This window comes from Asterias amurensis, chromosome 1 (genome assembly GCF_032118995.1).
Source record: "Asterias amurensis chromosome 1, ASM3211899v1".
Classification (NCBI taxonomy): Eukaryota; Metazoa; Echinodermata; class Asteroidea; order Forcipulatida; family Asteriidae; genus Asterias; species Asterias amurensis.
This window is the reverse complement of record NC_092648.1, coordinates 27,557,863-27,579,706: the sequence shown is the minus strand read 5'-3', so window position 1 is coordinate 27,579,706 and position 21,844 is coordinate 27,557,863. Positions and strand designations below refer to the sequence as shown.

The 21,844-nt window shown below is 37.6% G+C and overlaps 1 protein-coding gene across 1 annotated transcript; it reads right to left on the bottom strand.

Moving 5' to 3' along the window:
• Window positions 1-2,008: 2,008 nt before the first annotated feature.
• LOC139935245 (WD repeat-containing protein 26-like) lies at window positions 2,009-19,088 on the bottom strand. Its single transcript, XM_071929757.1, has 13 exons — window positions 18,618-19,088; window positions 15,475-15,574; window positions 15,213-15,269; window positions 12,942-13,078; window positions 11,139-11,236; window positions 9,758-9,920; window positions 8,822-8,960; window positions 8,267-8,407; window positions 7,923-8,042; window positions 7,420-7,565; window positions 6,697-6,905; window positions 5,884-6,048; window positions 2,009-4,205 (listed from the first exon to the last, which is right to left on the bottom strand). The coding sequence occupies exons 1-13, from the start codon at window positions 18,860-18,862 to the stop codon at window positions 4,180-4,182; spliced, it is 1,746 nt and encodes a 581-aa protein (XP_071785858.1). The 5' UTR covers window positions 18,863-19,088; the 3' UTR covers window positions 2,009-4,179.
• Window positions 19,089-21,844: the final 2,756 nt, after the last annotated feature.

Below are 21,844 nucleotides of genomic sequence, written 5' to 3'. Positions count from 1 at the left end.
CCCGAGTCCTGTGAAAAAAATCACAGGCATTTTACTCGGGTGGGATTTGAACCCACGACCTTGCATCTAGAGCAGTGTCATACCAGTTGTATGACACTGCTCTAGATGCAAGGTCGTGGGTTCGAATCCCACCCGAGTAAAATGCCTGTGATTTTTTCACAGGACTCGGGGAAAGTACTGAGTATACAGTGCTACACACATCGGTGTATATGGGTAAAAAAACAAAAATTAATATTCTTTATCCCCGATGCAAATTTAACATCTACTAAAAAAGTATAAGAGTGCTAATCAAAAATAAACTAACTGTCCAATCTAAAAGCTCGCTGTTTACAAAGTTTGTTCCCATACCAATCAACCAGAGAAATAGTCTCGCCTGAAAAGTTTGTTTAAAGTTAGAGGAAAAAGGTGCTTGAAAGCCTCCTGAGCCAAAATCACTGTTGCTTATTTTGATTGCCACCATTAAAGTTAGCCTGATTATATGACCACATTTTAAAACAAATATGTTGTTTCAAGTTTTCACCAAAAAGTTATGAAATGTTTAGTTTGAAGGTTTATACCAAATCTGATGTTGAAATGTATTATTACAATAGGAAAAAAGCAATGATGTGCATTTCCTAGAATTACCTATTCACTTTTAACCTGTTTAAAAAGGGAATTTCCCATATTGTAATCTTTCCTCATGAAATGTTCAGAATTTTACATTTGTGATAATAGATAGATTCGCTAACCTCACGTTAAAACAGTGTGCAATGCAAATTGTGTTTGATACCTTTCCAGTGCAAAAACATCCAATGACGTAACATTTCCAAATATAAAGGTCTGTACATTTTGTACCTGGATTATTTTAGTTTATTTCAGAATTCCCATGATATTCAATCAAAACAACATTGACATCCAAAGACATCTTGTTTCAAACTTTGCTAGGAAAGAGTATCAAATAAGATAAAATTTTACACTATTTAGTATTAAGGAATCTATGTAATGGAAAATGATTTTTACATGTACTTATTGAATCAAAGATGACCTACTCCAATTTTTGATTTGAACCATTGTTTACACGGTGCTTTCCGAGTCTGAAGCAGAAATTCCACGAGAACCTCAGATGGGATTTGAACGCAAGACCTTCTAGAGAAGGTGTCTTGATCACAAGGACCCTCTTAAAAATTTAATTTTGCAAAGACGTTTTAAGCACAATCCTAGACAGTACTGTAGAGTCTTTTAACCAACGGTAAAAAAAGTAATTCGGGAATGAATCAGTTTTGTAATGTTTCCAGATAATTTGTGAAACGGATAGATTTGTATCTGCTTTAAAAGTTTGTATTTGAGATTTATTATAATAAATTTATTGAAATCTTTATCAAAAGACAAAGAATATTTGACAAAATTACGTTTCAGTCAGTCATGTTTGTGTATTAAGGTTGAGAGATTTCAAAAGATGGGACATAAAAAACTTTAACAATTTAAAACATTTCAAGACATTTTTTAGCCTAACAGCTTTTTGAAAATCTCAAGGAATCCTTTACATCAGTGAAACAAAGTTAATATGAAGATATGACCTACACTTTTGTGAAATTGCTGTAAAATTATTCCTAAATCTTTTAAACCTTGTAGTTGTAGTGATGGGCAAAGAGTTGAGAGACTTTGCTACCTATGGGTGTCAGCATGCACATTTGGTGCTGCATTAGGGGCATGGTGGTGTGTGTCCCCCCCCCCCCCCTTCTATTGTGTCGTCATTGTGTCCTTTGAAAATCAGGAAACATTTAGGTAATCTAAGGTGGTGGGTAGTTCTGAACAAAAGGAAAATTAGTGCGGTAAATTATAGGGACTAGTAGGGGTACTCTCTGCCCGTATCCGACATGGCACATTCTCACAAAAATTGCAATTTTTGAAGAAGAAAAAATGTCTTAAAAAGTCTGTGATTGCCAAGAGACAAATTTTGCTGAGTGATATCAAATTAAGAAATTAATAAGATTTGATTCAAGAAATGCATCCTACACATTGCAAAAAATTGAGCATCCAGTCAGTTGGAGAAATGTTTTATTACTAGAAGTTTCCATTGAATTCAAATCACTCCTAAGATGAGCAGGGCCCAATTTCATGGCTCTGCTTACGGCTAAATTCTGCATTCACGATCAATATTCTCCGCTTACTATGCAAGCGCCCAATTTCTAGCTGTGTAAGCCAAGAGTGCCTATTAACATGGAAGAAGGCTGTCACAAGCCAAAGTATCCAGCTAACCACTGAATTACGCTTGAAGCAAGCACAGAATTCCCTGCTTCTGCAAGCGCTGATTCTTCGCTTACACTTACAGTAAGCAGAGCTGTGAAATTGGGCCCTGATGAATTAACAATCCAACTTAGCCCTCCTACTCTTGTTATCACTTTCCAGTAAGTCATGACCAGTCATTTGAAATCATTTAAATGTACTTGTGTATGGTACCCAAACTGCATCAAACTATCTGTGAACTGTGTACATACAAGCAATCACCACATGATATAATGCAGGCTGGCATAATTTATTCATCCCTCAAAATCATTGGGGTTTACTGTAGAAGATGGTTTGATAGGCCCCCTACTTGCTTGAAAAAGCTCAGTGGATCTAGTCAACGGTCTTGTCAAGGAGCATTTGACACGTCTTGAAATTTATCTGAAATGTTTCAAATCAAATAATTTTAAGGGGGGATAATCAACTCGATCCATCTCGTTTTTCCTGCAGGCACCACATGATTTTGACTTCTTTTTTTTATACAAAACTTGCATGCCTGGGTGTACCATACACTGAATAATCATCAAGAATTATAACATAGACCTAGCACTAATAAAATACTACCTTAATAAAGCCACATAGATCTGTACAAATGTACAAATACAACTCTTCTTTTTTTTGTGGTGAGGTCCTACATGCACATGACCGCAACATGAACCTACATATTGTAATAATTACACAAGACGACACATCCGTGAAGGAATGGTAGAATCTAAGGGATCACTGGGAGTCGCGATCTCCCTTGATCTCTATGCAAAATGCGAGGCGAGGTCAGGAGAGGTAACAACTACCGAATTACCCTTTATAATCTATTGTATCAGTTCCTGATCCTACCACCAAGCTGAAGAGGGCGCTGTTTCTACTCATCATCTCCACCCGTACGTCAACTCTCAAAAAGGATTGGAGGGAAAACACAGAATTTAAAATAACCCAACTTATATACCAGATTCTACATAGACACGTCCACATTGAGAAAACTTTGTAGATGAATTAATACAAGTAAAGGTTGATTTTGTTTTTTAAAACGCAGCGAGACACATAAACTACTCAGTCCAGTCCATACGCCTTTTGTTTGTCTTTCCTTAGTGTTGGTCCAACACAGTCTTCATTCTCCGTACAAAAGAACAAGCAACTCTTGCCGTGCCTCAGCGTGTCAGAAAGAAGCTGCAGTGTTACAGAATAATTCTAAGCCTTCTGTTTAGCTGCTGCTAGCATGTGTTGCAGCCTAACCTCGAAAAATAAGTCACTGCCGAGGTGATTAAAAACAGGTGCAATGTAACAGACAACAACTCCTATCCATGCTTCTTTGCTCCTCCATTTAGCATATATCGGTCCAGCAGATTACAGTCTGTCTACAAAATGCAGCATTATCCCCCAAATCAGTCGCTTTATCAGCCATGATGAAACACACTCTCTTTCAACACCATTTTGTTTTCTATTGATTTTAAAAACACATTCTGAGTTCATTCAAAACATTCAATCGTTCAAAGTAGCATGCACAACATGTTCTGCATAATGCGAAAAATGTAGATGTTTTGCCCTGCGTATTAAAGGTACAGTCCTGAGTCCACACCACGTCATCGTGAAGAAAAGCGTCGGCAGTTTGGAAAAAAAAAGCAGTAATCCGCTCTCTCAATAAGTACACAGTTCTTTCCATATTAATCATCATCATGCTGGAACAGCTGTGACTTCCTCCACAGAACATTTTCATCAATTGATGGGGTACCCCAATACTGTAGTGTCTCCGTCCGTCCACTCTACCAGCTAAAAACATTTGTGTATAAAAAAAAAAAAACACGAATAGTCTAAAGCGAGTTCGGTATAATACGACGATGTCTTCTCACGCGTGTCTTGGTAGGTAGTAAGGAGGGTGAGGAGCCTAAGAGTTCATCCCATCACCCTTAAGATTTAACATCATACCTCCGTACTGCCATCACCATCTGAAATCACCAAGAAGAAAAAAATCATCATGTAGAGATCATGAACAGAATGGCACCTCTGTTTTAAAACAAGTGGTTAACATTTGACGCTGACTAGAACCTGCTTTGAGAATTATTAATATTGTTTTTTGTATTTATAGGTAATTAAAACAAAATGTTGCCTGTGGTAAAATGTTGACCTGTGTTAAAGATGCTATGTCAGATTTTTGGCCCCAAACATTAAAAAAGTAGATTTTTTGGAGTGAATGGTATTTCAAAGAGTATCACCCGTTTTAACGAAAACAAAATTAACTTTTAATGGTCAGGAACCATGACAAAAATTTAAAACGTTTCTTATAAAACACATAAGAATTGGTCACGTGATATATTGTCGGGATCCCGACAAAAACTAATTTTGAACACTTTATTTCACTGCTACTAACAATTGGCGGACTTTTTCGAGCAATGGCTCAAATGAAAGCTTGTAACTTTCTCGACCCCCATCAAAATACCTATTGAATTTTAAATCAAACTTTTGGGGTCAAATCGGCCAAAAATCTGACATAGCATCTTTAATGTTTAGCAAACTAGTGAAACAACATGCTATATTATAGCCATGCTTGCAAGTCACTGCATACAAGTGGTCACTGATTATGTGTATGCCTACAGGCCTCCATTCCTGTTCAGCATATATTTTTCACAGCATCTCAAAAATACAAGCGTAAAAAGAAAACACCATAAGATAAAGAACAAGGGTTAAAAACCTGTGACAAAAAAAAGTTTCATAAATATTACTGCAAAATGAAGGCATCCTTCAATGCAGGATGGCGCTGCAACCAATTCAATTCAATTCAATTCAATAAACATTTATTACATGATGGCAGTTATAAAGACAGGTACAGATTATTTACAAGTACATTAGTATGAATGTGTGAATAATTAATGTCACATAATAAACAAAGCAACAAAAACACAAGTCTTTGAAACATCAAGTTCCCTTAAAGACTGGACACTATTGGTAATTATCAAAGACCAGTCTTCTCACTTGGTGTATCTCAACATATACATAAAATAACAAACCTGTGAAAATATGAGCTCAATCGGTCATCGAAGTTGCGAGATAATAATGAAAGAAAAAACACCTTGTCACACGAAGTGCTGTGCTTTCAGATGCTTGATTTTGAGACCTAAAACTCTAAACTTGAGGTCTCGAAATCAAATTCGTTGAAAATTACTTCTTTCTCGAAAACTACGACACTTCAGAAGGAGCCGTTTCTCACAATGTTTTATACCATCAACCTCTCCCATTACTCGTCACCAAGTAAGGTTTTATGCTAATAATTATTTTGAGTAATTACCAATAGTGTCCATACTGCCTTTAAATCATACAGCAATACATAATTGTAGCCAACATGTTGGAAAAAAGTGAAGCATAATGCTCTTATGCTTCTCCCTATGACAGACAAGGACAAAAACAAAACAATGACAGAGACCAGATAGATACATGTAAGATGACTGTTATACCAAATTATCAAAATAATATATTATTATAAAATCATTTTATGTAAGAAGCACTGCAAGATGCTCTATACAAAGACAAACAGTTTCTTTGATTATACACTTAACAAATGGAGTTTAAGTTTGATTCAGACATTGCCAGAGGCACAAACTTATAAGGCAACTAGCCTGACATCCTTACCGGAGTCATCAGGTCCCCAGACTCTTATGGTACAATCATCTGATACACTGACAAGCATGTTTGGAAGCACTGGATTCCAGGATACACAGTTGACTGTCCTTGTATGCCCCTGTAGTACAGCAATAGGCATCTCATCCTTGATGTGCCATATGTATACGTTGTTATCTATCAACAAAGGCAACACAAGTAGACAAAAATACAGTATTAGGTTATTTAGCCCTTGCACCAATGGTCACCCTGTCACATTGTTTACTCTTAACTGCTATTATCTACTTATTTGTATTTGGGTGCTACAGAAGGCCTTGCCCTTCATCCCTATTTATTAAATTTTTGACTCATCATGTGTATAACTTGGTTTGGTATATTTTGTTTAGTCTAGATCGCCTTGTATATTTGTTCAAAGTTAAGTTCCTTTCCGTATGACCTATTCATTAACTGTATTTTGTCTCGGTAAAGTTATCAAGAACCAGGCCTCGTTGGGTTAAAACCACTAGTTCAAAACCTCTTCACCACACATTGATACCCTTATTTAACATCTATTTAATTGTTTGCAGTAATCGCTGCTAAAACATAGGCTTAAAAATGCCTCTAGCTACCGGGCAATTATGGGTGGTCTTGTTGGTAAGACACTGCTCTAGAATTGCAAAGGTCATGGGTTTGAATCACTCCCGAGTAATATGTCTGTGATTTGTTTACAGGACTCGGAAAATTACTGAGTATACATGTACAGTGCTTACCAACATCAGTGTATTTGAGCAAAAACCAAAAACGAAATTAGTAGTATTGTTATATGTCATTAGCGTTTATACTTGCCTTCACTTCCACTTGCTATGAACTTCTCATTGACACCTCCAAAGCATGAATGGATGGTGTAGAACCCGTGGGTGACTCCCTGAAACTTGCGCACCAGGACTTTATCCTTGATGTCCCAGAGATGAACCCCTTGGTAGGCTACACTCAGCAGAGCTTGCCGCTGGTTGGTGCTGATGGTGAATGACATTATTGAATGGTCTTCTTGGATTCTGTGTGAAGAAAGAGACAGTGAGTCAGAGAGAGAGGGATTGAAAATAGTTTGTATTAATGTCGGAGATCCCGATGTAGAGAGTGCTCTTGTTATTAAGCCGAATGTTAAATCTGTAAGGATATTCAGCCACGTGGGTGCACCTGCCTATGCACGTGACATGCACAGTGTATACATGTACTTGTTTGCACATCGAGACAGGTCTTTTTATTCAGCAGCGCAACGCATCTGGAACCATCTCCCACTTAATCTTAGATCCTGTCTTTGTACCACAAGATTCAAATCTCTTCTCAAAACTTTTTTTCATGTCACAGGTTTTCAAGGACTAATTCTGTTGTGTCTGTTTTTCTTTTATTTTACTGCGCCTTGAACACCCAGCAGGGTGGATATGTGCGCATTACAAGGCTTATTTTGGGAGATTATGTGCCTAGACTTGATTTGAACAAAAATAACTTGCGACTTGACTTGACCTTAGAAAAAAACTGCCTCGATTACAATGCTTAATGGTCACTTACACATGTTGGTCCGTGAGATCCTCAAAGTTGTAGGCTCTGATGCGATGGTGTGTGTCTGCTGCTAGGACGGTGCTAGTGTCTCCTTTCATACACAGGCATTGGACCCTCACACCCTCCCAGGAATCCAGTACATTGCCGTCTAAATCCTGCAGAGAAATTGTAAGAGTTTAACGGGCAAATCTTGCAGCAAAAAGTGCAAATATTGAATACATTTTGGGTTCCCATGTACATTGCTCAAATATGTTAATTTTGCATCAGGGATAAATAATATTATTTAAGTTTTACCCATACACCAATATGTATTCAGCTCTGTATACTCGGTACTTTTCAAAGTCCTGTGAAAAATAATCCTGAGGCATATCACTCAGGTGGGAGTCACAATTAATCCCACCGGACAACACAGTAAGATATTGGAAACCCAAGCATCCACTGTGAAAACCCCGGCAGTAAGTGGTAAAGAGAGAATGCTGCAATGTGATTTGGCAATTATAAAAGAGACTTACGCATTGATAGAACTGCCCTCTTGTGCCTCCAGACACAAAGCGTTTACAATCCACATTCCAAGATGCACTGGTTAGACTATCCTCAGGGGACTGGCTGATTTTAGTTTTACTGTCTCCTGTCTGTCAGTTCAAAATAAAATGCATATGAATATTGAGGAAAAAAAACGGAAACGAAAATCAAAATTGTTAAAATTCAACCCACAAAAAATATTACAGTCCATAGATGGACATCAGCATGTGAGAAAAGATTTGCTCCGTATACAACTTGAACAAATCAAGAAAATAGTAGACTAGAAAAAAGTAAAAGTAACTCAGCATTAAAGCTAAAAACGTTAACCAATTACCTCTACATTCCAGACCCATAGCTCTGAGCAGTCTTCTGGTCCACAGGCTATCAGGTACTTGCTGTCTGGGCTCCAGGCTAGGAAAGACACACCATAGGAGTGGCCCTCAAGTGTTCTGACAGCTTTTAACTCTAATGTTTCCTACACGAAGTGACCGCAGAGGGGGAGAGAGAGAAAGAGAGAAGGTCACAGGGAGAACTTTCCTGGGACTGGGCTAAGTTGAGGAGGGATGCAGGCATCTCATGAAAATGATAATTATGCTGTGAATTAAATGTTCTCGTCAGCTCAAGACTATTATATTAGGTCACTAGTGCAGTTTGTATAGTCTTCTACTACAAAGATGGCCAAGCAAACAGAGTCTGGGCAATTGTTCATTACAAAACAAAATTGGTATAAGCAAATTTGTTTGCTAAGCGAAATGAAAACAGGGAACCCGTCTCAAAAATGTGAATGACATGGATTTTCAGCTGCTAAACCAATTCCCACAAAGCAATATTTTTCTGAGCTCAGCGAGTGCTGTGTTTGACAGCTTTGTTCCATTGGTACCGATCTTACCTTATTCACATCCCATATGATAACGGTGGTATCCTTAGACCCTGTAGCCAATTTGTTACCATCAGGAGAAAATTTACAGAACCAGACCTCATCGCAGTGGTCATGAAGAACCTGTCTGGCTTTAGATGGAAACTGGTTTCTGATTAAAATACAAAGATAACAGAGAACAGTTAAAAGCATGTAGAGAATCGCGACAGGACCAATGGCTTTACGTTTCATCTGAAGGAAAAAGCAATAACCTTTATAACTAATGCTTAAGGACACAAGTGTCAAGACCGGGACATGAACTCACACTCTGCTGGTCAGAAACACCAGAGCTTGAGTCCAGTGCACTTGACAGCTTGGCCACGACATGCCGCAGTCATAACACGTGTGTCCTTGAGCACATTTCTTCGCTTCACCCAGGAGTAAATGGGCAACTGCAAGGGCAGAGACTGCCTTGCAAATGATTAATCTTGTTGTGACGCCTTCTTAGGGAGTTCCAAGGAAGTTGAGATGGTGTGTACATAATAAATGGCCGAGTAATAGGGTATTTAATAGATGTTAAATTTGCATCAGGGTCAAAGAATACTATTTTTGGTTTTTACCCATACACCGATGTGTGTTAGCACTGTATACACTGTACTTTCCCGAGTCCTGTGAAAAAAATATCACAGGCATATTACTCGGGTGGGATTCGAACCCACGACCCTTGAAAACCAAAATTTATAACAGGGTATTAATGTTCATAATCCAGAATCCACCAGTTCATTAAATAAATGTATGTCATAAAAATATTCTTAATATTAATTCAGTAATTTTGTACTCTTCAGACAAATGCCAGAACTTAGCAATTTCATCAGCACGTATGAATACAAATGAATTAATATCAATCTAATACTGCCCTTGCAAATGACTCTTAGCCCCTCTCAGCAAGGGACGCCTTGGGGAACTTACCGACTGCATATATGATCATGCAGTAGCGAGACTGTTTGAAGAGAATCATCATTCTTGATAGAGGTGTTATGATACGGGCAGCGGTGCTTCTGTAGCTCTACTGCCTGACTGAGGAGGGTGTATAACCGTCTAGGGGGTAGCATCACTGATGGAGGCAAGAAAGCTGTAGATACAGGAGAGATTAAAGAGGCAAAACCACTTCAAAAATCATGTCTCGAATGCTCCATAAAATACTCTTTGTTATTTTTACACAACCGAATTAGGTTATAGTTTCCTAATTCAGGGGAGGTTTAAATTATATGATTTGAGGCATTGCATGGTGAGGTATCAATATATTTGGTTTGCGGTATAACACCATGTGTGAATTCTCTTGCCGGGTAAAGTTTGTTCTTCGAAAAATGTATTTTTTTATTCTACTACCGCGGAGTAGATTTATCGAATGTCCGGGAGACTTCTCAAGGTTTAAATTGAAAAACTGAAGTATACATTTGTAAAGTATTTTGAACATGAATGGTGTGTTGACAAACACAAATGCCCCTCTGACATTAATCTCTTTCATCTTGAGTTATCAATCATAAAGGGTTTTCACCATAATGACCCGAAATTTGGCCTAAGCCATGTTAGCAGTTTAAGAACAACCGGCTTCTACGGTATGCCAACACCAAGTTTGGAGTTGATACGCAAAGTCCTTCTTGAGTTTCTGCTTGAACAATAGTCCTTTTTTCAGGGGCCAGAATGACCTTTACATTTGATCTGTGACTCCAAAAATAATAGGCTTCTGGGAAATCCTGAGGCCAGTCCACAAACGAAGTTTGGGATTGATACAAAAAGTCCTTGTTGTCTTGTCTTGTCTTTACTGCACAAACCGTCGCCACTGGGCTATAAACATGCAGACCCTCATGCATGCATGCTCCTACTCAAGTTTGATATTTTCAAGGAGGGACTTACAATTATTGGCGTCAGGGGCTGATTTAACCTGTGACGGGAGTGAGTTCCAGATTGGTATAGTTCTTGGATACAAGGAGTAACGGTAGCAGTCTTTGTTTGATGAAGATGGTGTTATAATTTAGGGAGTTCTTACGGTTGAGCAAAAAATGACCTTAATATTTAACTTTTGGGGTCCAAAAACAATAGGCTTCTGGGGGATCCCAAGACCAGTCCACACACCAAGTTTGGAGTCAATATTTTAAGTTCTTCTGGAGTTACAGCTCAGGAAGTGATTGCACACACACAAGCTGACACCCACACATATGGAAGGACAAGGCAGTTGTGGACATTTTGGCCATAGTCTAAAATGACTGGACTCTGAACAGTGGTCTAGTGGGTTTTGTTTTAGTCCTGAATTGACGATCAAGATTCCAATCTGTGAGACTGTTCTTACCTTGTAGCTGTTCCATCAGTTTAATCCTTGACGCCTGACCCTTACCAGCCCAGTCAGCCCTCCGATGTAGCTCCTCATTACTCGTACACATTAGAAATCTAATCAAACAACAATGATAAATTGGATCTTATTCTTATGGGTGCTCCACTGACAGAAGGCCTTGTCCTTCTCTCGGACAACACCCCGATCCATACCCATTTATTTAATTTTGGACACAACAATGTGTATATTGTGTTTAGTTCAGTTTATTTTGTTTTTCTCAATCGCCTTGTGTATTATTAATTGAAATTATTTGTTGTATGAATGGGGGTAAAACAAAATGTAAAGATATTTTGTTTAAAGACACACGGCCCAGAGTTGCTTAAGCACAACAATAAGCGAAGCACAACAACATTATGCTTACCAGAAGGTTACCAGCAGAAAAACAATGTCACATGTACCATTTTTGACTGATATCCTGCTCATACCTGCTTAGTAGGAATTTGTTAAGCAATGTTGTGTGCTTAAGCAGATTATACGAAATTATGTCCTGGTGAACTGGTCAAAGGTTTATTTACATTGCATGAAGTGCAACACATAATATAATAAATCCTACTAAAAAGCAAGAAATATAATTGTCTACAAGACTTAATCTTTTCAAATTATACCCCACAAACATATAAACCAGCAGTTTCTTCATGATAGCTCATAAAATTAGCCAAAATCATCAGAAACCTGAATTGTATTGATCAAGAACTTAATAGGGACCATTGTTCCCTGTCCCACTACCAAATGTAAATGCTCTATAACCAACTACTGTACCCTTTGATATTGAATTCATTCACCCGTAACTTTCGTGTGTATCAGGTATACAACATACAGGTGTACAACATTTTGTCTCATCCCCTTCATTGCACCTGATGAAAATTATTTATTGCTCTGACCGCTTCCCCATTGTTGTTGTAATTTGCTAGTCTTTAAAGCCATTGGACCCTTTCGGTAAACAGTAATGTCCAAGGCCCACACTTTGTGTACCACATATCAAATAACGAACCTGTGAAAATTTAGGCTCAATTGGTCATCGGAGTCGGGAGAAAACAACGGAAAAACCCACCATTGTTTACGCGCGTTTCGCCGTGTCATGACATGTGTTTAAAATAAATCCGTAATTCTCGTTAACGAGAATTTATGTTGTTTTGCTGTTTTCTCAACAAGTAAAGCATTTCATGGAATAATATTTCAAGAGAAGTCTCTCACCATTGCCTTCTGTAAACCCTGTAAGTTATTTGTAAATCTGTGAACTTTTTTTTTTTTCTGAACCGAAAGGGTCCAATGGCTCTAAAGACCCTGGACACTATTGGTAATTGTCAAAGACCAGTCTTCTCACTTGGTGTATCTCAACATATACATAAAATAAAAAATCTCTGAAAATTTGAGCTCAATCGGTCGTCGAAGTTGCGAGATAATAATGGAAGAAGAAAAAATACCCTTGTCACACGAAGTTGTGTGCTTTCAGATGCTTGATTTCGAGACCTCAAATTCTAAATCTGAGGTCTCAAAATCAAAATTGTGGAAAACTACTTCTTTCTCGAAAACTCTGTTAGGGAGCCGTTTCTCACAATGTTTTACACTATCAACAGCTCCCCATTACTTGTCACCAAGTAAGTTTTTATGCTAGTAATTATTTTGAGTAATTACCAGTATAGGGCCACCACCACCTTCCTTAATATATAAGTGCTGCTTCTACTTGCAGGAGGTAGTTCTATAGAATAATTGAACAAATAATGGCAGAAGTAACAACAGGCAAATAACTATGACTCTTACCCACTGAGTACATGAACTCTTTCTGTATTGAACTTGAGCGGAGTCAGCTCTTGACGTAGACACTGTAAAGCTTCTAATATTTTAGTCTCCTCGAGATACTCCAAGTACTTCTGCTCCAGAAGCAAGAACTTCATCTTCTGTTGAGAGGAAACGAGAAAACAAAATATTTAAGTTTATTATTTTTGTTTTTCTTTAAATGCAAGTTGGCTCAATACAAGTCCAATAGCCACTTGGTAAGGAGCCACAAGATGAAAATAACTCAAGGGAGCTAAAAGAAGGAAGTGGGGGGGGGGGACTGACAAGAAAAGCAAAACAGACTTCTGACCTGGTATAAGGTAATTTATACTTATATTTTTTAGATCTGTGTAATAATTTTGGCAATTCAACCCCTCTGCCCCCTCAACCATCCAAATGGTCCCCATACACGCATGTCTTACAGGCAAACATGTGTACGTACGAAGCCTTGCTTTAACTGTGGGTTTAATTTTTTGTACGTGCACACAAACACTATTCGGCAAAATGAGAGAACATAAAAAAAAATTGTACAGGGCCTATAAGGAAGTTTACGCGTACGCATTTGTGCATCTGCCTAGCACACGACTCTGATGTTTGCCGACCAATAGTGTCTACACAAGCATATTTCTTGAGAAAGTCTTATAAATATTTATAAATCTATAAAAATAATGCTTAGCAGAAACAGGTTACCAGCCGAAATTCCAATTTTGTGACTGGTGCCCCACTCATTTTTTGTTCAGGAAGATATTCGCTTAGCAGCATTTTCTGCTAGAACACCTTTCTGAAATTGGGTGATATAAAACAGAGGAAATGATGAGGAAATGCATCATTCCATATGGTTACATCTCATCACACAACATGGACATCCTGGCACATTACAACAGATTAGACCATGTCACTCTGCCAATGCAGCCTTACTTAACGGCACATCAGGTGCAAATTACACGTTAATTTCTGCTAGGGAGTTGACTTGGCTCACAATCACATGTATGCGAGTGGTTAAATTGTCCATCTTAAATGCCTAGTTCAAAATGACTTAGCTCTAGGGACTTGGGTGTTTTTCCCATGCTTCTTGGAGGAAAATTATACCTTTGGTCTTTTTTTTTACCATTGGATTGTCTTAAAGGCAGTGGACACTATTGGTAATTACTCAAAATAATTATTCTCATAAAACCTTGCTGGCTAACGAGTAATGGGGAGAGGTTGGTAATATAAACATTGTGAGAAACAGCTCCCTCTGAAGTGAAGTAGTTTTCCACGAATTTGATTTCAAGACCTCAGAATTAGAAATTGAGGTCTCAAAATCAAGCATACCTGAAAGCACACAACTTTGTCATTTGACAAGGGTGATTTTTCTTTCATTATTAGCTCGCAACCTTGATGACCAATTGAGCTCAAATTTTCACAGGTTTGTTATTTTATGCATATGTTGAGAAACACCAAGTGAGAAGACTGGTCTTTGACAATTACCAATAGTGTCCAAAACAACAAAAACTAACAACATTTCATTCCGAATGGTAGAATTTTTAAGATCACTGAACATCAAGAGCGTATAATGTCCACACAGGAAAAAATCATCCTTTATAAATAGTAAACAATCTGAGAAGCTTTAGTGACAGGAATGCTCAACAACAGTAACAGCAGTAACTCAACAATGTTAAAACTTAACAGGGACAAAAAGTCCAATGCGAACGCACTACTCCGGTAACTTAACAATACTGTCACAAGACTTATTTCTAAAAGGTCTGCCAATGTTCGAACCACCGCGTGCAATACGCTCTGCTCCAAAAATGCAGTTTATAAGCATAGCTGCGTTTCACCTACTTATACAAAGTGCGCGGAGCCCAAGCCTGGCCTGAGCCGGAGCCCATGCCAAGGTTTAAGAAAGGCCCCTTTTAAATTGCCTGCACAAATGAATCCAAGTGTGAACAGCTGTTCACTTACTGGCCCGCTTACCAGGAGTATACAGCCCCGATCTACCGTGGCGCTCTGAAGGCTTTTCATTCACAATATCAACCTCTACCTCGCACGTACCCATTTATACCTCTGGGTGAAGAGAAGCAATTATAGTAAAGTATCTTGCTCAAGGACACAAGTGTCACGACCGTGATTCGCACCCACACTAATTTTCTTGGATCATGGGTTCAAATCCCATAAGAGTTGCCTATGGATATTTTCTCAAAAAGACTCGAGAGCGCACAGCGAAAATGCTGAGTGGGTCAAACCAAAATAAATGAGACAACACTTGGTTCTTACCATTAGACTTTGTGGGCAAGACATCTGGGGTGTCAGCTCCTCTAAATCTTCTTCAGCCTGACCAAAAAAAAAGGAGAAAAAAACAAATTTGCATTATATCTCAGCACGGTGGGGGGGGGGGGGTCTACAAGTCGAAGGTTTTTGGTTCAAAATGTTTACTGTTACAAGATCATAATCAAATTAAGAGGAAGCTTTGTAACCCAGTTTAAAATGCATTCTCAACCATGAGACTTTAATAGGTTGACCAAGTCCTGTTCCATACCTTGTTGAATTCCCCAGCCATGACATGGGAACGGAACTTCGAAGCAGATGGATCTTCCAGTCTGCAATCCGACTCCAGCATGAGCTGCTCCACTGTCTGGCTGTATGGTTCAAAACACAATGTATAATAAGTCAATAAGGTTTGCGGTGACACCATGTAAAATCTCTTAGTGAGTGATGGTGGCCCTGGGAAGCGCTGGTTTGTACTGTTAGACAGTCAGTGTGGTCCGACCGTCTTCTGGAAAATGTATATGTTTAACTAGGATCGGTTCTGCGTAGAGTCTTGCATATATTCAAACATTTTTAAAAACCCATGGCTCCCTTACATTACTTTTTAAACATGAGATTGAAACAAGATAGGGTACTATACTGTAATTCGTTGACCTTGAAGTTAATGCCACATAGGTCAGCTATGTGCTACTAGTTGGTTAAAAAAAATGAATGAATGAATGAAAGAATGAATCCTGATATCAGTAACGGCCATTTAAAGATTATGTCAGATATTCAAGATGGAGCGACAATTTTAATTATTAGGTACAGACATAATTAGTAATCTCTTGCAGTTATCTGGAAGAGTTAGTACCACCTCATAAGTCAGAGAGCAGTCTGTGATTATTTGCAGATTATAATACACCAAACAAAGTTGAAGTCCAACTCTTTGGGGTCACATACCCATTGTTTAGAAAAATAACCCTTGACCCCAGTCTGGCAATTTTAGCAGAAGCCCTGATTTTCAAATGGGCTACAGTACATTTCATACAATACAGAGTAAGACCATAGAGTAAGGACAGAGACTTACTCTATGGTAAGACCATGTCCCTTTGTTAACAACAATGATCATGTACACTACATTGTAAAGCATTTCCTGATAGGCAAGATAGCCTACTAACACTGGTAGAAATCTGAAAATTTACATTCATTGTGAAACTAACAGCTGAACTTGTTTTGAGATGTTCCCCACTCTACTTTGACCAAAGTTTTTAGAATAATTATTTTTGGAATGGGTTTCTTTTACTCGATTTGTTGATATTGATTGTAAAAAAATTCAACCCTTTTTCAGACCATTCAGCAAACTAAATATAGCTGTTGTTTAATAGGTTGGATGTAATATGATTCAAAGTGGAGCGTTCCAAAGCCTCTGGGTTCAAACTCAGAGTAATTTGGATCAATACTTCTCATTCTAAGTATTGTTTGAAGCTTTGCAGGGTGTGGAGAAATAAGAAGGAACTACACATGTAGGCCCTATTTAAAGGCAGTGGACACTATTGGTAATTACTCAAAATAATTATTGGCATAAAACCTTTCCTGGTGACAAGTAATGGGGAGAGGTTGATGGTACAAAACATTGTGAGAAACGGCTCCCTCTGTTGTGCCATAGTTTTCGAGAAAGAAGTAATTTTCCACGAATTTGATTTCGAGACCTCAAGTTTAGAACTTGAGGTCTCGAAATCAACCATTAAAACGCACACAACTTCGTGTGACAAGGGTGTTTTTTCTTTCATTATTATCTCGCAACTTCGATGACCTATTGAGCTAAAATTTTCACATGTTCGTTATATTATGCATATGTTGAGATACTCCAACTGTAAAGGCTAATCTTTGACAATCACCAATAGTGTCCACTGTCTTTAAATAAAAAGTAAACTTGCAGGTACAACCACACATGGTTATACACACAGTGTGGTTGTACCTGCAAATTTACTATTTATTTATAATTCCTTCTTACTTCTCATTCTATTACAAACCATCTGTTTCAGAAATCTTTCAACTTTGAACTTACAACTTACTAAGCAGTAAAATCAATAAGACAACGGAATTTCCTACAACAATACCAACAATCAACATGGCTTATAAACACTATACTTGCATGTTAACGGGGCCTAATTTTATAAAGCTGTTAAAAGCAGATGACAAGTTTCTGCTTAGCGGAAAAAGAGCAGGGAGCCAGACACAGTATGCATTTCATGGTATATTGGCTGACTAAACCTACTCTGCTTCAAGCAAGATTTTTATTTGTTAATCAGTTTAATTGTGTGCTAAAAAGCCTGGATTCAAATTACAGGCTTTTTTTTAAGGCAGAAAATACTGCTTACATATGTAAAAAGATGGCTGTCACCCCACTGTGATAGGTCTATTTAGCCTATACTCAGACTCAACTATCAATATCATGACTCATTGACTCGGACTTGACACTGTGGACTTGTCACTTGTGGTACAATAATTGTTTCAATGTTCTAGTGAATGGTCGAACAGTTGGTTCACAATTAATGTCATTGCGGGAAAAGGAGGTATGGTACATTAGTACTTCTAGAAACTATACGGCTGAGCCTTATAGTTTCTAGAAGTAGTACATTAGTGGCTACTCCTACTAGACCAATGAAGTTCGTTCCACTATCGTGGAGACCATAGTGGAACGAACCACATAGTTCTAGGAGTAATTGGTGGTGATCTACGACTGGAGGATACATTTTTTAATATTATTATTAGTTGCGATAATCGTAACCCACAATCCTCCCAATGGTTATAAAGGAACGATAATGAGAGAGTACTAAACATTTTAGTGACAAACTTGTAAACAGTCTGAAATAAACAAACAAAAACATGCATGAACAGAAATATTTTATTCTTAATGCTGTATCTGATCGCCAATTTTCCACTCTTTCTAACCCCAAAACTGTTGACTATTTGACAGTTTGAGGAAATGACAGACTATTCTAGAGTCTATAGTGGCAGTTGGATTAATTAAGCATATTTTCCGTGTTCAGTGTTTTCAATTCATGGAACCAAAGACGTTTCATATCTTTATAAAAATAACGGAAACAAATAACATTTCACAATTCCAAACACAAAAACACTAACTTATGACTAAGTAATTAAGTTGCAATCATCGCAACTAATATAAAAATATAACATTAAAAATTAATAACACACAACACCCGTTAGTTTAGTTAGTACAAAATTTATGTGTTTCTTGAACTGTGTTTGACATGTATTGACTATTGTATGATGGGTTAGGTACAAAAATGCAAACTCATGTCATGTTATTGTTTGTTGTGATGAACTGTGATCACACATAAATAAAGGGATGAAAAAAACAATGAGATGTTTTCTTTGTTTGTTTTCACAGATTCACCAGGCACTTACTTCAGGCCCAGTTCTTTTAAATGTTGCCCAATGAGTCTCACAATGTCTCTGTCACATTGGGACAGCTGCTTGGCCCGGGGATTACGGGCAATTCCATCGGAAGAAGACGGTCCTGCAGCACGGGCCGCCTCGCCATTACTGACCGGCTCCGAGACCATATTTGCCCCGTTGCTGTTCAGCACAGTGTCTCCATTGTGCACCGCTGCGGTCGAGCCGGGCCCTGCTGAAGTGGCATTGGCCTGCATTGCGGCCGCAGAAAGGCGTTGTTTTTTCACCGGTGGAGGAGACAACCCACCGCTGTCTGAGTCCGACGACGATGCCAGTATTGCGACAAACCCAAAGACAAAGAAATTTAGCACATTGCGGAAGTAGAAACGGATGTAATTCTTGGTTTTGTTTACAGTTTTGTGCAGCAGAATTGAAGCTTCACTATCTACACTGAATCGTACACATACGACGTAATGCACGTACCTATGCCAAGTTTGTATACATCACATATTAACACGTTCATTATGTACGCACAATAAACAGCTGCAAACGCCTTTGATGACGTCATACGTATATATTGGGTATTTAAATACGCTTTGTTGGTCAAGGACCCGCACTTTTTGTAAATTATGACGACATTTTATCAACAACAAAAATCAGAATAACTATTTTATCTAGAGTCAAGTTGGATTTGGGACATTGGTCAAGCTGGATTGGTGACAAGTATGACTCCATCATCATATCACCACCAATACATTCCTGAAGTCACCACCATGACCTCATCATGACCTCATCATCAACATTATTTCTCAGTTCTGTCACCATCGCAACCAGTTCTAAAGCTTTCCAATCATAAACCCTGGAATTCTGACCATTGAAATTATTATTACCCACTGAATCACTATCATGGTGATCACCACTATAAAAAAATTATTATTGAAAACAAATAAAACTTTTGTACACACAAATAAACACAATCTCAAACGATTTTAAATTTAATGACAAGTAATTCTCATTTTATTCATCACTTCTGCACAAAAAGTTGAGATAATGAGAAATATTTAGTAATGCAGTATAACCGCTATGCAGCAGGTTGTCCATTTTTTTCATTTGAGGGACAATAGTCCTCCAGTTTAACTTTACCTTTGTACAAAATAAGATTGGTTAAAGTTTTAACAAATTAACATTAGTCAATTGTGATTGCCACAAAGCAACAACCAGAACTGATCAAGGGCAATCAACCCCATCCCCCACCCCCCCCCCCCCCAAAAAAAAGAAAGAAAACAAAACAAAACAATAACAATAAATACAGAAGACAAATTATGCATGGGATATTTTCATACTTCAAAAATAAAATTTGATAATCTTGCATTACATGAAGTCTGATCAAAAGTATCACAATGTTTCCAAATGTTTATAAGCAGAAAAAAAGGAAAAAAATAATAAATTCAGGCAAAGCTTCAGTTTTACATGGTAGTGCATTTACATAAGAAAAAACATCTATGCAAATTTTATTTACAAAACCCCTTAACAAAAGCTCTTCAGAATCAAGTTTACGTGGTGGGATTAAGAAACACAAAATCAATTCCTTCATCCCGTTTGTTTTTTGGCAGTGGACCATCTCTAATTCTCCTACCCCATCACCCAAAGGCTTTACAAAATATCATTTGGAAGAAAAGTTATAAACGAAACAAAAAAAAAGTATAAATTTTATACATAATTGTGAATGAAATTGTACAAGGATGAAACAAAAACGAAACTGAAGATGGTATATTGCTGAAACCTTATGAGGTTTTGGCTAAACATATATTTTTTTTTTTTAGAAAACATTAATTATTATTCATCAAAAGTTTGTAAATCATGTAGAATACAGTTGGCACTAACTGATCAACTCTGCTTCAAAAGAAATCTACATAGCTCTCTGGCATGATACGGTCAAATCTATCATTCCAAAGAAATTTAAAGACAAGATTTACGATTATTAAGAAAACCCTTTCACACCTGAAAGCACACCGATAACAAAGTTAATACCAGTGCCAAATAATTATGTCCATACTCACAGGGCACAGGTATTAGTATTTGAAGATCACAGTTTCTGATTTCAAGTTCAAAATCAACCTGATATGAATGTGCATGTTAACATTCCTGACACAGTACAGACTGCTCTTCCTCTTTTATAACAAACATAACGACTATTTTTAATGATATTTTCACATGTTGGTAAATTTTGCACAAATTCACCATATAATCACACCCTTTCCAGGGTGTCACAAGAGGGGAATTTTGTAGTAATGGTGCCAAATGTCAAAATTTACTCTTCAAGAAAAAATTAGTAGCGGCATTTTTTTATTCAACAGGATGTTGTGGATCGAAACGCTGGGCTTAGCCAGTTCCTTCAATCATGATGCCAGACTCTTTCATGATACACATTTGGGATTCCAGTTTATTTATGCAATTCCTTTAAACGATAAATTGATTGAATAACGGAAAGAAATTCCAATGAGCAATTTGCATGGAAAATTGTGACAAATTCTAAGAAATTTAGAGATGGCAGTTGTCACAATAAGGCACTTATAACAATAGCTCAAACACGAAAACAATTGGCTGAAAAGTTTTCCATTTTGAAATATGAATGAAGTTAAGTCAAAATATTATCACAACACTTGATGTTTGAGAACACTGAACGTGGGAAAACACTATCTAGGGTCAGCTTGCAAAGACTGAATGGTTTAGAACATTATGCAATACATTTGAATATTCAACACCAAATAGACATGATCGTAACCTTCACCATAAAACCAGACATGTATATAGAAACTTTAAACTTGAACTCCAGCAAATCCCAATTCCTACAGGGATCAGAGCAATAACGTATTTGTTCATATATTGCCCTGATAAAACCACATCAGAGTTTTATTCTTAAATTGTTAATTCTGCATAATCCATGTAGGCACATAATTCCTAAATATACACAAAGGATCAAATTACTGTGGTGTGCATAGTATCAACCAGTATATGTGTACGGTTGTCACTGTATCTTTCACTTACATGAAGTGAACAATTATTATGAGTGACTTTGATTCCTTCTTCTTTTCAATTATCAATCTTTAAGGTATTATACAGGATGGGTAGAGCTAACGAAATAGTTGCCCACAGTGTTCTTGTTTTGTGTGATCAACCATCATGAAATGACAAAATTGTGAAGAAAAAAACATGCCTAATTTTCAGCATGTTAACAG

Coding starts and splice junctions, on each gene's coding strand:
- LOC139935245 (XM_071929757.1), bottom strand. CDS start 18,862: ATGCAGGCCAATGCCACTTCAGCAGGGCCCGGCTCGACCGCAGCGGTG. Junction 15,270..15,474: donor TGGCTGGGGAATTCAACAAG/GTATGGAACAGG, acceptor TTTTTTGGTCAG/GCTGAAGAAGATTTAGAGGA. Junction 4,206..5,883: donor CTGGGGACCTGATGACTCCG/GTAAGGATGTCA, acceptor TGGTGATTTCAG/ATGGTGATGGCAGTACGGAG.